The sequence below is a fragment of the Salvia miltiorrhiza genome, unplaced genomic scaffold (genome assembly GCF_028751815.1).
Source record: "Salvia miltiorrhiza cultivar Shanhuang (shh) unplaced genomic scaffold, IMPLAD_Smil_shh original_scaffold_350_2, whole genome shotgun sequence".
In the NCBI taxonomy this organism is placed as follows: domain Eukaryota; kingdom Viridiplantae; phylum Streptophyta; class Magnoliopsida; order Lamiales; family Lamiaceae; genus Salvia; species Salvia miltiorrhiza.
In genome coordinates, this window is record NW_026651531.1 from 181051 (window position 1) to 199857 (window position 18807).

Sequence of the window (18807 nt, forward strand, 5' to 3'; positions counted from 1 at the left end):
CAATTGATTGAATCAAAAAGTTAGGAAATCAAATCATATCTACTCCCTAAACCCTAGAAAAAGGGGATTCTAGCCACACATAGACATATGAACTAGAATCAAAGTCTCAATAAAACAGGAAAACATTCAACAATAAAAAACGTAGTAAAATCTAGAATCTTCAGTTCTTGCTCTGGATGTGTTCTCCGTGTCTCACAGCTCTCAGGAAAAATAAAATATGATGAAAGGTTGATAAAAAGGTGTGGAGAATAAGTTCTTGGGGAGTATTTATATGCCCTAGGTCTTGTAGAGCTCAAAATACCCCAAAATCGCGTAAACAGATAAAAATTCGAAAATTGGGCGGAAGTACGGCGACTCGCGTGGCTGCATGGCTGGCCCGCATGGTCTTCCAGAGCTTCTTGTTCCGTCGCGCGGCCGTGGCATGCGGCCGAATGCCCGGACTGCAAGACCTCTGACGCGTGCGCTCCGACCCGCTAACTTCCCGACGCTCGTTCTTCATCGTCCGGTGTCCGATTTGACCACCGTTTGCGCCTACGGACTCGTCTCTTCATGTACTTCTCTTTATATCCTCAAAATATCCCAATTCGAGTCCAAAACCTATAAAAACAACACGAGTACGGACGAGTAGTCTATTCCACAAAAATATGCAATTTAAACCATAGACAATTCAACAACTCAATAAGAGACGCCCAAAACACTAAAGAATAATGCGATAAAGGAGTGAAAAATGCGTGTAAATCAAACCACCCAAACTTAAACCATTGTCCGTCCTCGGACAAAACAAAGATGAACCAAGAATGAATCAACAAGAGTACAGAGAGTGGTGGATAACATTGTGGCTTCAGATTTGTCAACAAAAATACCAACAAGCATTTGTATTTCCAATCATCAAAATATCACACTCATGACAAGCTTCAAATTGTGGTCTCAATGACTTGCAATCCTCACAAAAAAGATAAAGAATTTAAGAACCCTCAACTCTCAAGTGTGTCAATCAACATGGACGTGTATACGCTCAGTTCAAGCAAAACAAGTACTCAACCATAAGCTTGTCAATCGTCTCACCTCTCCACCACTTAATGTGTGCTCTTATAACCAAAATCAAAAAGGTCTTTATTGAAGGTTGTAATGTAGGCTCTTTGGTAGTGTAGGATATATTTGGCTAAGTGACTAAAAGATACGAATCAAAGTAACGTCATCACCAACCTTATAGCATTCTTACTCAATACAATCCTCCACCTCCCACTAAAACCAAAACCAAATTTTTAGCAATATAGAATCCATCACAACTCGTCAATTATTTCTCATGACATTATGACTTTCTAATGCATCCTATGTACCCATTTTTTTCCAAATCTTTTCTCTTTTTTTTTTCTTTTTTCTTTTCAACAACTTGTAGGGTATTAGGAGTTTTTCAATCAAGATCAAAGTTCATAATCCATAATCACATATCTCCACAAACCAACTATCCCATATCAACAATTTCCAAGCTCTCACCCAAGGCTAAATCAAAGAATATGGATACTAAGGTTCAAAGGGGGCGAACTAGGATCCTGTCGCAGCCCGATTCCGACACTAGTAATAGCGGGGATCGAGTATCGATACGACTATTTTAAAGGAATAAAAGACAAGATGTATAGGTCAAACATCAAGCGGAAGCTCACATCAAAAGGTGTTAAGGAAATCATCATAAATGAATCCAAGGGTAAAATCGTCAACATCGTTATATCTTTTTAATTATCAGGAATTTCACGAACAAAAATAAAACGGGTATAGCTCATTTTTCATAATGAAGAATAATATGCAGAGTATCGCAGCAAAAGGCGAATCGATTATATGTATGAAGACATATAACCGTGAGTGTATTGCTTGATTTTCAAAGGAAACTAAGTATCTTAAACATCAAACTCTATTTAACATAACTTCATATCAAAACTCTATCGACAAAACAGACATACGATAGAGAAAGAAAACGTCAACCCGAAACATTCTCCACCAGCACCGCAGCATACTCCCCCTCCGCTTATCCTGCACATTTAGAAATACATGCAGAGCGTGAGTACATAAATACTCAGTGGACATATCGCCGAAAAACAAAGCTGCTCATAGAGCAATAAATTGAACTTGCCACATTTCAGCAATACACAGGTATTATAACATAAAAGAACCTGTGCAAGCAGTTTTAACCATAAACATCATAATTGAGTGTCTGCAGACAAGTACTCGACATGTATGTACCACATCTACAACTCTTCATCATCATCAAGGTACTGAGAAGTAGGCCTCCTTCTCAAGCACCGTGACTGGCCGACCTGAAGACGGCTCACAGTCACCTCAGTGTACACTAGCCCTGGCAAGATAGCTATCAACTAACTGCCTAGGACCCGATCGTCTCATCTCAACTCATCAGTAGAGGGTAAACATACAAGCTCAACATTATCATAAAAAATATTGGCAAGTCAATAATTCTCAAACATCATCATAATCTCAAAACATCAAAAATCTCATAATTTATCATCATTTAAAACAGTTTAGAAAAGCTCTTAAATTGTATACTCAAAATAATGCCCACCTGAAGACCTTACTCAAAATCTCTCGTCAAAGTGGAGTTACTTACTTCCTTGCTCTGCTCGTGTCTTCAGGGATCATCATCATCATCGAAGGTTCATGTCATAAAATGAATCTCGATTAGAACTCATTGACTAATTCTCAGGCCTTATCTCATACTCTATCTCATATTCTATCTCTTTACTCAACTCTATATAAACTCTCCACTCATCTCACATCCTCAAGTTCAAGGATAGGTTTCAAGAAAATCATGGCTCTAAGTCTCGATTTATCTCTCATATAAGGTTCGTCTAATCTCATGCAAACACATAGGCAACACAATCACATAAGGCACATAAGAAATCACAAACAAACATCATCAAAACATGCTCTGTTTTTACACTGACTCAACTTCAATATTTAAACTGTTCTGACTCCGACATCTCCTGGACTCGAGACTTATACCGAAAGAAATATCTTCGAGTCTAGTTTCATTTAAAAAAAAGTAGAGTTGAAAACTCCAAGTGATTTGAGAGATATGACGTTTTTACCACGATCTACCATTTCTGGCAGTTTTGTGCAACCGAAGGTTACAATTTTTGAAAAATAGTAAACGTTGTCAAACTGAGCTCAAATTTGGTGGATATCTAGATAATACAATAAGGTTGATACCGTAAAAATATTGTAAAGCTAGATCACATAGGAAGCTACTGAAATGAATGACTCTTTCCCTTGTTCTCTGAAATTCTCGGTAATATTGTGCAGTTTAGGGTTTGCATTTTAAAGAAAATCAAACGAAGTCGAAATGGCTTAAAATTTTACCAGGGTACTCAAGACTCACGTTGGGACTTGATATAAAATTTTCAAAGCTATTTGACATCGACAAACCGTCGATCACAGTAGGTCAGTAGGCCTACGAAATTTCTCCAATTTGAACTCAAAAATCATATATCTCAAAAACATCTCTAACTTGAATATAACATCATAATTCTCAACAACAAAATCATATCAAAACTCATTTCATCACTTCTAATCATCAATCTATACCATCACTTAACATCATAGCATGCTCAAGAACTCATATAACCACTCAAATCTTTAAATCAACACCATATAACAAAATCACATATAGAACACATATATGTCATCTTCTTCCTCAACTAACATTTTTCATTTTTCACTTATCAACCTCAAGCTTCAATCTCATCCATCATTAATCATCTAGATCATCTCATAAACTCAAATCCATCATCATATAACTCAAGCCAATTCAAGAAAATAAACAACAAAATTCGTAGGGTTTCAAGCTCCTAATTTTCGAAAATTTCATAAAAATAAGTTTGGTGATTTTCTAGCTCAATCATGATCATATACTCATTCACATATCATTAATATGATCAAATAAATAATCTAAGATCACTTACTCAAGGATTTAAAAGGTGATCAAGACTTTGCTCCAACTTTGATCTTAGCTCTAGCTTCTTGAATTTGATGAGATATGATAGTGTTTGATTGGATTGGATGGTGGATTATCTCATAGTAGTGTTTGATGAAGCTTCTCTAAGCTTTCTTCAATGGACATCAATGGAGGAAAAGAGAGTATAGAGAGAGAGAGGGGAGGCCGAGAATGGGGAGGAGAAGGGAGGGTGTGCGTGAGTTTTTTGTAGAGTTAGGATAATGACTTGCTCAAGAATTTAATCCCACTTGAATCAAAGTGTTATCCCAACATTTTCACTTTATAATAAATGCTAATTAATGCATGTCCCCCTTAACTCCAACCTCTTAATCCACTTGCTATTAAAGATAATGAGCATGTGGTAAAAGCAAAATATCTCAAGTGTAGTAGTAGTGGAATTACTGTAATTATGTATCTCTCTCTTGATAAAATAAAACTACACTTTATTTACTCATGTGATAAAATCAAATAAATAATAGTAACACCAAAAATAGTGTACTCGAAAAATATCACATCTCATGTCTCAGTAAATATTTCTCATAAAATACTGATATGCAAAATAATAATAGCTGTATGCTATTTTCCGATTTTAAAAATAATCTCGTTCTCCAAAATCTCGAAAATAATCCGTGTTAACATAACACGAAACAAATCATACTCACATCACCATACAAACACACGTAACAAAATAGTCACGTAGACAATCACTTAAACCATCTCAGATAAAACACGGATACAATTCACATCAAAGCAATCAGCAATCATCTCTCAAATCGACTCTCCCTTCTATAGGGTTTCTCTGCCTCTAGAGCGGAGCAGAGCAGAGAAGAAAAGAATTCTCTGACAAGGCAGAGGAATGCTCGACTTCTCTGTCAGAGGAAAGAATTCTCCGCTGTCAGAGCAGAGGAATGAACTCTCCGCTGCCAGAGCAGAGGAATCAACTCTCCGCTGCCAGAGCAGAGAAATCAACTCTCCGCTGCCCGAGCAGAGAAATCAACTCTCCGCTGCCCGAGCAGAGAAATCGACTCTCCGCTGCCAGAGCAGAGAAATCAGTGGCCAGAGGAACCGAAAGCCAGAGGAATGCTCGCCAGAGGAATGTTCGCCAGCGGGATGCTCGCCAGAGGAATGCTCGCCAGCGGGATGCTCGCCAGCGGAATGCTCGCCAGCGGGATGCTGAATTCTCTGGCATAGCAGAGAAATGAGGACAGACAAGAGCAAACTTGATAATTCATCAACTTTTTCATTCCCAAAGTTCATCAAACACTCTCAAACATCAAAATACTATCAGACTCATACTTCCATCTAACATAATAACTCGTCTCATCAAAAAGTGTAACTCTAATGCTCAATATCTCTATTCATCATCATAACTCCATCTCATCTTAATTGTAATCTCATATTTTAGTACCGTAGTACTCTCTGTAGTGTCTCGACACTACTACTACTCATAAAAGTACGGGGTGTTACATCCTACCCCCCTTAAAAAAAATTTCGTCCCGAAATTTGAGTTATTCAACTTCGGGAAAAAGCTCGGGATATTACTCTTTCATCTTCTCTTCAAGTTCCCATGTTGCTTCCTCTTACCCATGATGTCTCCATTGGATTTTCACTAAAGGAAATTGACTTGTTTCTCAGTTGCTGGATCTTCCGGTCCAGAATAGCATCGGGCCTATCTTCGTAGCTCAAGTCTGGCTCTAGGGACACTTCTTCTTTATGAATGACGTGTTTTGGATCAAACACGTATTTATTTAACTGTGAAACATGGAAAACGTTATGAACGTTCGCGAAGCTCGGAGGCAACGCAAGTCTATAGGCAACAGGGCCTACTTTCTCGAGTATATTGTAGGGTCTAATATATCTCGGTTTGAGTTTTCCTCTAACTCCAAAACGATGTACTCCTCTAGATGGAGAAACTTTAAGAAAGACTTTGTCTCCTTCATCAAAATGAATCTCTGTTCATCTGGTGTCTGCACATAAGAAAGACTTTGTCTCCTTCATCAAAATGAATCTCTGTTCATCTGGTGTCAGCACAAGACTTTTGGCGATCTTGTGTTTCTTAAATTCTCTGTTGAATCTGTCGCACAATAGCGATCATCTCTTCAATGGCTTCTGGTTCAAGCACTTTTCTCTCTCTAACGTCATCCCAAAAAAACGGGGATCTACATTTTCGTCCATACAAGGCTTCGTATGGAGCCATGATAATAGTCAATTGAAAACTGTTATTATAAGCAAACTCGATCAGGGGCAAAACTTGCTCCCATTAACTTCCTCTATCTAGCACAACAGTTCTAATTACGTCTTCTAAAACTTGTGTAGTCCTTTCGGACTGTCCATCCGTCTGCGGATGATAGGCTGTACTAAAAAAAATCAGTTTAGTACCTAACCCTTTTTACATACTCATCCAGATACGTGAAGTAAATCTGGAATATCGATCCGATATAATCGCCATCGGTACTCCGTGAGCTAAATTGTCAGATCCATAGGTAATCGGGATCGGTATTAAAATGTGCACTCTTCGTCAATCGACCTATGATTACCCAAATAGTTGTGTTTCCTCTTTTAGATTTTGGCAATCTAGTCACAAAATCCATGGCTAGATGATCCCATTTCCACTTAGGAATTTCTAATGGGTGCAACTTGTCATAAGGTCGTTGATGTAATGCTCTCACTTGTTGGCATGCCAAACATCTCTCAACAAAGGCTGTTATCTCTCGTTTCATTTCTTCTCACCAAAATCTCATTTTTAAATCTTGGTACTTTTTCGTACCTCCTGAGTGTGCTGTGTAAGGGGTGTCATGAGCTTCACTCATGATTTCATTTTTCAGCTCTTCTCTAACAGGCACACATTCTTCCATCAAATAATGTGGCATTGTCTGCCGCGTCTTGATAATTCTCCATCTTCTCGGTTCGAGTCTTCACTAGTAACCTCTCCATTTTTTTCATCCTCTCTTTGAGCTGTGATTATTCTTGACCGTAGGTCAGATGTAATGTTCAGTGTAGCAATTACTATTTCCGTTGCTTGAGGTGGTATCACTACATCCAATCTCAATCTCTCGAATTCTTTGATCAAGTTTTCTTCTTGAGTAAGGAAAAATCTTAACTCTTCTTGATTCTTTCTACTCAACGCATCAGCGACAACGTTAGTTTTTTCGGGGAGATAATTTTTCCCACAATCATAAACTTTCACCTACTCTAGCCATTTTCTCTGTCGCATGTTTAGCTCTTTTTGCTCAGAGAAGTATTTGAGACTTTTGTGATCGGTGTATATCTCACACCGTACTCCATAAAGATGGTGTCGTACTCCATAAAGATGGTGTCTCCAGATCTTCAAAGCATGCACTACGGCTACTAACTCTAAATCATGCGTCGAATAATTCATCTTATGCGGCCTGAGTTGTCGTGAGACATATGCAATAACTCTTCCATCTTGCATCAGTACACATCCCAGTCCATTCTTCGATGCGTCTGTAAAGACTGCATACTCTTTGTTCGCCTTTGGAATAGCTAAAACTGGGACAGTGGTAATTCTCTTCTTCAGCTCTTGAAAACTCAACTCACACTCGTTCGTCCATTCAAACTTAACTTCTTTCTTTAACAGGTACGTCATTGGCTTAGCGATTTTCGAAAAGCTGTTAATAAATCTTCGGTAATACCCTGCTAATCCCAGAAAACTGCGGATTTCATGTAGTGTAGTCTGTGTTCTCCACTCTACCGCTCGAACTTTTGCTGGGTCTACTTCGATTCCTCTCGCAGAAACGACACGGCCAAGGAAATTGATTTCTTTAAGCCAAAACTCACATTCGCTGAACTTAGCATATAGCTTTTTAGCTCTCAAACTCTCTAACACGATTCTCAATTATTCTTCGTGTTCTCGTTTACTCTTTGAGTAAATCAGAATGTCATCTATGAACACTAACACGAACTTGTCTAAGTATTCGTGTAAGATTCAGTTCATGAGATCCATGAACACTGCAGGAGCATTCGTCAATCCAAAAGGCATGACTATGAATCCATAATGCCCGTATCTCGTACGAAATACCGTCTTCGAAAATATCTTCCGATTTTATCTTCAGCTGATGATACCCCGTTCTCAAGTCAATCTTTGAAAAAGTGCTCGCTCCTTTGAGTTGATCGAATACATCATCGATCTGAGGTAGCGGATACTTATTCTTCAGTGTTACTTTATTCAGCTCGCGGTAGTCAATGCATAACCTCCAACTACCGTCCTTCTTTTTGACAAAGAGAACCGATGCTCCCCACAGGGAAACACTAGGTCGAAATGAGGCTCAAATCTAGCAACTCTTTGAAGTTGCAGCTTCAACTCTTGCAACTTTGCCGGGGCCATTCTATATGGTGCTTTTGACGTCGGTGCGGCTCCGGGCTCAAAATCAATCGTAAACTCGAGCTATCGATCTGGTGGGTAATCCTGGTAAAGCTTCAGGAAAATGTCTTTGTATTCTCGCACGACTGGCACGTCATCTATGTTTGTTTTGGACTCCTCACTCTGATTAGGTATACAACATACGCGGTTGTATCCTTTCTCTGCAAAAGCTTTCGGCTTGAAGCGCCGAAATTATTGGCGGCTTTCTCCATTTCTCTCAACGCCAATAAACGAAGTAGGCTCTTAGCCTGAAAATTGAAACGATATTCGTCTCTCCTTGCATTATATCGTCGCATGGTTCCCCTCTAACCAATCCATTCCCAAAATAATATCTATGTACCACATAGACATCATCCTTAGGTTTTTAGCCTTGAGCTTAATCGATTTTAGCTCGAATTCTAAGTCAGGACATACGAGTGAGACCGTAGTGGTTCTGCTAGATTTCTTCGATTCTTGTCCTGAGCCTTCTGCTCAAGCGCAACACTCTCTGATGACGGGATTGATTCGCCTGCGGGGCTGGCGGCTGCCTTCCTGACTGACGTGGTCGATAGGCTGGCTTTTGTCGCTGTGGGGGCGGTAGCGGTAGGACTCCTTCCATCGCTTTAAGCTGCGGCCGAAACTGACTCGGTCGTTCTCCGCTTCCACTTTGCTGACGATTCAAACACTAGTTGAGTAGTGCTCGTCCCCTCGACAGGTGTAGCAGGTATTCTGTCCCATTTTCTCTTTCCTTCTTGCCCTCGTCCAGAAAAAGATAGATTGAATGTTCGAGTGCTCTTAACCGTTTTGGGGTGCTGAAGCTTAAATCGCTTCCTCTGGCTACATTGCCAGTTCTATATCCAATGCTCTATTTAATGCTCCAGTACACATAACCACACTCCGACTCGTTAAATCGTCTCGTACCTCTTATCTGAAACCTGATCGAAACAATTCTGACATCTTCTTGTTCATCTCTTCTCGATATGTGGCATACCGAACCAAGTCGCGAAATTGACGTTCGTATTCAGCTAGGGTTTTATTGCCTTATCTCTTATCATCAATTCTATTTCTTTCTTCAATCGGTTTCTTTTTCTCGGCAAAGTCTAAGGGGACATGTATCAACCTTAGAACTAATTCTCATAACTCACAAATCATAAGACTCTTACTCAACATCATATTATTTTCTAAATTCTCATAACTCAACGTCAAAGACATATTTCATGTCTATCATCGTAACATCAGCTCAAAACTCTATTCAAGCATGGAGACTCTCTGGTCATCGTCATATAGACATATAAGAAAATTTTCTCTTTCGAGAACTCTTACTAATTGCGGGGCATAACGGAAATAAAACATCACGTACTACGACGACGATGCTACTTCCATACTTGTCGTCATCTCAGTCTACTATCGTGGAAAACGTCATCTTGTTCTAATCTGTCATCTCGATCTCCTTAAATCTGCTATTGCCTATTCTGGCTTAGCATCACTTCTTCTCATCCTCGAAATGGTTCGCTTTCTACATACTTGGCTAATATATGAAAATCCATAATCGCACATTTGTGCTCGTCCCGTAATATTATATTCTACGACTGCTCCCATAACTCGTGTTTTCTTCCAAATACTCTTCTAGTTATGCCATCCTAGTTACCTAGACATTCCTAACTCTTGTCGGATGTGGTAGGGACTAGGATGTGATGAATAAAAATGTCTGATCTTGAACAAGACGAGCTCAAGTAATGGAATGATTCCATAATAGCCAGTGCTATCTCAAGGATAATGAAGAAGTTACAATCAAAGGAAGATCAAAAACTAGAACAGAAACTAAGATAAAAACTGAGATATGATATGATGGGAGTAAATCAATACTGGCAGTAGAAGCAATCCACTAGGTGGAAAATGAATAAATTGTCCACTGTTAAATCAAGGGGTAAGGATTTCCAACACAAACGACTCAGGCTCGAACACAGTGGATCTGGAAAATTTTCTCAATAGCAAATAGTTCATCTCATGTAGGAGTTCAAACGGATGCAGAAAAATTTAAAAATGACCAAGCGGGATAGGGACTTAATAAGTCTACTCTCATTATTACTCTTAGCGATGTTAAACGCGGTCCCGGTGAAAGTACCTCTATTACGAAGTACAATTGGTCAATAGTATCTATGTATCCCACGAGGTCTCCATAATACGTTCGCCCTATTAGGGTCGTGTTTATAAAACGCGATGAAATCTCTAAATTCTCATCTCAGTTCTTTATATCTCAACTCAATTATATATTTCTCATATAGTATTTTCATAGTTCTCGTTATCTCTATCGTTCATCTACCATCATGCATCAAAATATCAATCTCAAAACTCTGATGTGACATAAAGCTCTCTAGTCATCAACGTCATCTCTATATCATAGGAAAAATTGCCTCTCTTATGAGGTCTTACTCAAAAGCGAAGGTTCTCTGTGTACAAAATGCCCTATACTATAATGATGCTCTCGCTATGCAAGCATCATAGGGACTAAGCGTCATATATGTTCTATACTATGCTTCTAACTATGTACATTGGCTATGCATTACTATCAATATACTTATACATCTCTAGATAGTCTCGGTAATCATCTATCAATCTCCCATCTCGTCATCGTTATCGTCATCACCTGATATCCTACTTTCAACATCATCAGTCGGTGCATCCTCACTCGGCTCATCCTTGACATCCGTGTCATACATCGGATAGTAAACCGGCACCTCGGGAATAGAAACCCATGTCTCGGTGCCGTCGTCCGCAACCTGATGCCGTAAAGGCTGGGTTCGCCCGCGTCCAAACATCATATCCGGAGTCTCCTCGTCCGGATCCTCCTCATCGCTATCTGACCTCGCTGGTCGAGATCTTTCCTCTTTGGCGCCTCGATAAGGTGCATAGTGGAGCTGGTGCGCGTAAGGCTGTAAAGCCAAAACGTCAGAATCTAGCACTGGGGCAACTCTCGAATCGCATGGCCTTGATACCCGCTGAATCTGAGGCTCTGTAAAAACAATCGGCGGTGCTGACCTGATAGGTAGCACTGTCAAGGGTGCCGTCACCGGGGTCAAATCCCATAATGGTAAGTCGGCGCTAAGATATGTGATCATCGCCAAATACGAAAACGGATCGTGCTCCACGACCGGTGAATACGTCTAAAAAACTATCGGATCTGAAACAGCCTGGTCAGGTATAATCGGCATCGCCTCACTAGGGGGTGGTGGTGCAACCGGGTAAGGCTCATCTGGCAGTGGGGGTGCAACCACTAACTCTCCACCCTGGACTGGCCCATCGGGCACTTCGTACGGCGGTGCAGGGGGATCGCCGAACGCAAAAATAACGATGGCTGAGTGTCGCGATAAAACCGCTAATATCACCATACCTTACTCCTCCCAACCACGTAGTGCCCAAGAATGGGGGACTAAAGTTGTCGCCCAAACTCCCCACGTGGGTGGTAATCGCGGAAACAGAAGGTCGATAGCTTCCGCTCCGTCAATCCCGTAGGGAAAAATAACCCTCTGCCAGCGGCGATGGTAATGCGCTATAAACTCTCCTAGCGTATCATCCTGATCTGGCACATACTTTCTAAACCAGCGTTTTGTTGCTTCTTCAACAATACGCTGCATCCTAAAAACAAGAACATCGTGTTTCTCAAAAGTGGATACGAAACTTACTTGGTATTCCACCACAATCATCAACATACTCTTTCTCATTTGGTCCGGTGGAGCAACGGGTATCGATACGACTATTTTAAAGGAATAAAAGACAAGATGTATAGGTCAAACATCAAGCGGAAGCTCACATCAAAAGGTGTTAAGGAAATCATCATAAATGAATCCAAGGGTAAAATCGTCAACATCGTTATATCTTTTTAATTATCAGGAATTTCACGAACAAAAATAAAACGGGTATAGCTCATTTTTCATAATGAAGAATAATATGCAGAGTATCGCAGCAAAAGGCGAATCGATTATATGTATGAAGACATATAACCGTGAGTGTATTGCTTGATTTTCAAAGGAAACTAAGTATCTTAAACATCAAACTCTATTTAACATAACTTCATATCAAAACTCTATCGACAAAACAGACATACGATAGAGAAAGAAAACGTCAACCCGAAACATTCTCCACCAGCACCGCAGCATACTCCCCCTCCGCTTATCCTGCACATTTAGAAATACATGCAGAGCGTGAGTACATAAATACTCAGTGGACATATCGCCGAAAAACAAAGCTGCTCATAGAGCAATAAATTGAACTTGCCACATTTCAGCAATACACAGGTATTATAACATAAAAGAACCTGTGCAAGCAGTTTTAACCATAAACATCATAATTAAGTGTCTGCAGACAAGTACTCGACATGTATGTACCACATCTACAACTCTTCATCATCATCAAGGTACTGAGAAGTAGGCCTCCTTCTCAAGCACCGTGACTGGCCGACCTGAAGACGGCTCACAGTCACCTCAGTGTACACTAGCCCTGGCAAGATAGCTATCAACTAACTGCCTAGGACCCGATCGTCTCATCTCAACTCATCAGTAGAGGGTAAACATACAAGCTCAACATTATCATAAAAAATATTGGCAAGTCAATAATTCTCAAACATCATCATAATCTCAAAACATCAAACATCTCATAATTTATCATCATTTAAAACAGTTTAGAAAAGCTCTTAAATTGTATACTCAAAATAATGCCCACCTGAAGACCTTACTCAAAATCTCTCGTCAAAGTGGAGTTACTTACTTCCTTGCTCTGCTCGTGTCTTCAGGGATCATCATCATCATCGAAGGTTCATGTCATAAAATGAATCTCGATTAGAACTCATTGACTAATTCTCAGGCCTTATCTCATACTCTATCTCATATTCTATCTCTTTACTCAACTCTATATAAACTCTCCACTCATCTCACATCCTCAAGTTCAAGGATAGGTTTCAAGAAAATCATGGCTCTAAGTCTCGATTTATCTCTCATATAAGGTTCGTCTAATCTCATGCAAACACATAGGCAACACAATCACATAAGGCACATAAGAAATCACAAACAAACATCATCAAAACATGCTCTGTTTTTACACTGACTCAACTTCAATATTTAAACTGTTCTGACTCCGACATCTCCTGGACTCGAGACTTATACCGAAAGAAAGATCTTCGAGTCTAGTTTCATTTAAAAAAAAAGTAGAGTTGAAAACTCCAAGTGATTTGAGAGATATGACGTTTTTACCACGATCTACCATTTCTGGCAGTTTTGTGCAACCGAAGGTTACAATTTTTGAAAAATAGTAAACGTTGTCAAACTGAGCTAAAATTTGGTGGATATCTAGATAATACAATAAGGTTGATACCGTAAAAAAATTGTAAAGCTAGATCACATAGGAAGCTACTGAAATGAATGACTCTTTCCATTGTTCTCTGAAATTCTCGGTAATATTGTGCAGTTTAGGGTTTACATTTTAAAGAAAATCAAACGAAGTCGAAATGGCTTAAAATTTTACCAGGGTACTCAAGACTCACGTTGGGACTTGATATAAAATTTTCAAAGCTATTTGACATCGACAAACCGTCGATCACAGTAGGTCAGTAGGCCTACGAAATTTCTCCAATTTGAACTCAAAAATCATATATCTCAAAAACATCTCTAACTTGAATATAACATCATAATTCTCAACAACAAAATCATATCAAAACTCATTTCATCACTTCTAATCATCAATCTATACCATCACTTAACATCATAGCATGCTCAAGAACTCATATAACCACTCAAATCTTTAAATCAACACCATATAACAAAATCACATATAGAACACATATATGTCATCTTCTTCCTCAACTAACATTTTTCATTTTTCACTTATCAACCTCAAGCTTCAATCTCATCCATCATTAATCATCTAGATCATCTCATAAACTCAAATCCATCATCATATAACTCAAGCCAATTCAAGAAAATAAACAACAAAATTCGTAGGGTTTCAAGCTCCTAATTTTCGAAAATTTCATAAAAATAAGTTTGGTGATTTTCTAGCTCAATCATGATCATATACTCATTCACATATCATTAATATGATCAAATAAATAATCTAAGATCACTTACTCAAGGATTTAAAAGGTGATCAAGACTTTGCTCCAACTTTGATCTTAGCTCTAGCTTCTTGAATTTGATGAGATATGATAGTGTTTGATTGGATTGGATGGTGGATTATCTCATAGTAGTGTTTGATGAAGCTTCTCTAAGCTTTCTTCAATGGACATCAATGGAGGAAAAGAGAGTATAGAGAGAGAGAGGGGAGGCCGAGAATGGGGAGGAGAAGGGAGGGTGTGCGTGAGTTTTTTGTAGAGTTAGGATAATGACTTGCTCAAGAATTTAATCCCACTTGAATCAAAGTGTTTTCCCAACATTTTCACTTTATAATAAATGCTAATTAATGCATGTCCCCCTTAACTCCAACCTCTTAATCCACTTGCTATTAAAGATAATGAGCATGTGGTAAAAGCAAAATATCTCAAGTGTAGTAGTAGTAGAATTACTGTAATTATGTATCTCTCTCTTGATAAAATAAAACTACACTTTATTTACTCATGTGATAAAATCAAATAAATAATAGTAACACCAAAAATAGTGTACTCGAAAAATATCACATCTCATGTCTCAGTAAATATTTCTCATAAAATACTGATATGCAAAATAATAATAGCTGTATGCTATTTTCCGATTTTAAAAATAATCTCGGTCTCCAAAATCTCGAAAATAATCCGTGTTAACATAACACGAAACAAATCATACTCACATCACCATACAAACACACGTAACAAAATAGTCACGTAGACAATCACTTAAACCATCTCAGATAAAACACGGATACAATTCACATCAAAGCAATCAGCAATCATCTCTCAAATCGACTCTCCCTTCTATAGGGTTTCTCACTCACTTATCTCAACTCTATTCTTAATCAGATGTTCCTATTAACAATAGGACAACTAAACTCACATATACTCGATCTCAGCTCTGCCTCTAGAGCGGAGCAGAGCAGAGAAGAAAAGAATTCTCTGACAAGGCAGAGGAATGCTCGACTTCTCTGTCAGAGGAAAGAATTCTCCGCTGTCAGAGCAGAGGAATGAACTCTCCGCTGCCAGAGCAGAGGAATCAACTCTCCGCTGCCAGAGCAGAGAAATCAATTCTCCGCTGCCCGAGCAGAGAAATCAACTCTCCGCTGCCAGAGCAGAGAAATCAGTGGCCAGAGGAACCGAAAGCCAGAGGAATGCTCGCCAGAGGAATGCTCGCCAGCGGGATGCTCGCCAGAGGAATGCTCGCCAGCGGGATGCTCGCCAGCGGAATGCTCGCCAGCGGGATGCTGAATTCTCTGGCATAGCAGAGAAATGAGGGCAGACAAGAGCAAACTTGATAATTCATCAACTTTTTCATTCCCAAAGTTCATCAAACACTCTCAAACATCAAAATACTATCAGACTCATACTTCCATCTAACATAATAACTCGTCTCATCAAAAAGTGTAACTCTAATGCTCAATATCTCTATTCATCATCATAACTCCATCTCATCTTAATTATAATCTCATATTTTAGTACCGTAGTACTCTCTGTAGTGTCTCGACACTACTACTACTCATAAAAGTACGGGGTGTTACAGATCATATATAGTAAAAGGACAAATATGGGAAATATAGGCTAGCAAAGATGGCCTTCTATCATCTCAAAGTTATTAAGCACACTATGTGACCTCGAGGGAGAAACCAAGACAAGTTCTAGTGAGAAACATGCATGCTCGAACAATCACTCAAGAATAAGAAATAACACTGTAAAATAATGACAGGCAAGGCTCAAATCCTCACAGCTTATTTCATTGATTGCACATATCAAATAGACCTCGCTTATCATTCATCAATCATGCTCAATCTCAACAATATCAACACAAACGCATGCAATTTCACAAGTTTTAAACAGAAATCATCATGAGCCAGTTATTCAACCAATTTCTACACTACTCGCATCATCATCAAGGTAACATCACAGAGAGAACCACCAAAGTAAGACTAAGAAAACTCAACGACAGAACAAAAACAACCAAAACAAAAAGTGCACAAAAACAACCAAAACAAAAAGTGCACCCACAAAGACACATCCCCCCAAGCTTATTCACTATCAAGGAGAATAAGTTTGAAAAGGAATTGTGGGGCACGAAAACAAACAAACTAAACAAAAAGAAACGAACTAACCAAGGTTGGGTTTGCCTCCCAACAAGCGCTATTTTTAACGTCGTTAGCTCGACAGAACATCATATCCATCACGGAGGCTGGTACAGCAGTGCTGTGACCAGCTGCGCTCTGCTCCACTTTTTCCAGCCATGCTCCATTCCTGTTAATTCTTATCACCTGGGTCCTGCCAAGAAAACTGATCCTCACTGAAAATATTATGAACATCAACTCTTACCTTTCCCGGATCCTTTGCTTTGTTGGGCACTTCATCCTTGTGGATGCGGCATGGTTCATAGACATAGAATGTTTGGCTTTCATCATGAACTCGCAAAGTGAGCTCTCCTTTTTCCACAACAATTAAAGCTCTTCCCATTGCAAGGAATGGGTGCCCCGAAATCAGCGGAATTTTGTTGTCATCCTCAATGTCTAAAACCACAAAATCGGCAGGGAAAATAAATTCCCCCACCTTCACGAGTACGTTCTCCACAATTCCACGAGGATAAGTGACCGACCTGTCTGCCATCTGCAGCCTCATAGAAGTAGGCTTAACTCCCCAACTGTTAGCTGCTGAAATACAGATAAAGGCATGAGATTGATGCTTGCGCCCAGGTCGCAAAGTGACCTCCCGAAATGCTGGCCTCCAATAATGCAGGAAAGTGTGAAACTGCCCAGATTTTTGACCTTCGCCGACAGCTTCCTCTGCAGAATCGTGCTGCATTCTTCATTGAGCCTCACGGTCTCAAACTCCCCCAACTTCTTCTTTTGTGAGACTATGTCCTTGAGGAATTTGGCATAATGCGACATCTCTAGTAACATCTCCATCAACGGAATGTTGATGTTTACCTTCTTAAAGATCTCTAAAAACTTAGAGAGCCGCTCTTTCATCCTCTCTTTCTGATGGTGCTGAGGGAATGGTATAGTCACAGTTGCTGGCGAAGTAGCTTTCTGCTTTTCCTTCTTTTTGCCAGAAACCTCAACAGTGACTTCCTCAGCTTTTTCCTCAATCGGCCATGCACTCTCATACTCTGCCGTCTTGGCCTCTTCTTGTGTAGTCCCACTCGGCACATCGACGATCTTATAGTGACACTGGGGAAACGGCATCCACCTAGGAGAACGCAGATGAGGTGGAAATCGTAGGCTTTCTTCATGGCTTAGTTTTGTCTTATCCCCCATCTCATGAAATCCATAGCTGCCTTCAGAGGTAGCTGCACATTTCAATCCAATGGCCATGCACTGCTTCTTTGGGTCACCTTGGCATTATTTATGAAATTTCCCGACTGTTCGAGTTTGTTGACGGCGGTGGCTATTTGACCCAATTGGGTCTCGAACACTTCATTTGAGTCCCCAAAGCAGCAGTAGTGGACTCTAATTTCTCCATCCTTTCATCGGCCTTGGAGAACTTCATCATCAACTCTTCCATGTTCGACTTCTTCTCTTCATTTATAACTCCATTGGTTATCGAGATGCCTGGTGGAGGTTGAATTGCATTGTTGGGATTCCCATAAGCCAAATTTGGGTGTGGACACCCTCCAAGATGAAACTGTTGTCCACTATTATATCCGCCTTGTTGCCCATGTTGAAAGTTCCCATAGTTTCTGCCATTGATGTAGTTGACATCTTCTACGCCTGTCGGGATCTCTACAGCCGGCTTAGGATTGCCTAAAGTCAACGCTGCAATTCTCGAGTTCATCTATGCCAGTTGAGTCGAAATCAATGCCATGGGATTTGAGCTAGACGCAACAGTAATTTTCTTCAATTGCACTCTCTCGGATGGCCATTGATAACTGGTAGCGGCCATGCTTTAATCTCCATTGCCTCCGAGCTCCCTTTCTTGAGCAAGGAACCTCCAGCTACTGTTTCCATGAACATTCTAGTACGCTCCCTCCAAGCGTTATAGAACATAACAACTTGCGTGCCCTCATCAAATCCATGGTTCGGACACTTTCTCAGCTTCTCCTGGTATCTGTCCCATGTTTCAGCCAAAGTCTCTCAATCAAATTGCTGGAGTTGAAGAATATCCATCTTCAACTTCAATGTAAGCCCACGAGGATGGAACTTCCGTAGGAAAAGATCTACCATGTTCTCCCATGCTGGATTGGCTCCCAGCTGTAGAGTTTGATACCACAGCTTTGCCTTATCTCGGAGTGAGAAGGGAAAAATACGGAGTCGAATAACGTCATCAGAGACTCTGTTCATCTTGACA

The 18807-nt window shown here is 39.9% G+C and overlaps 1 protein-coding gene across 1 annotated transcript; it reads right to left on the reverse strand.

The window, feature by feature from the left end:
* Positions 1-17135: 17135 nt before the first annotated feature.
* LOC131004171 (uncharacterized) lies at positions 17136-18294 on the reverse strand. Its single transcript, XM_057930795.1, has 3 exons — positions 17934-18294; positions 17589-17809; positions 17136-17507 (listed from the first exon to the last, which is right to left on the reverse strand). The coding sequence occupies exons 1-3, from the start codon at positions 18292-18294 to the stop codon at positions 17136-17138; spliced, it is 954 nt and encodes a 317-aa protein (XP_057786778.1).
* Positions 18295-18807: the final 513 nt, after the last annotated feature.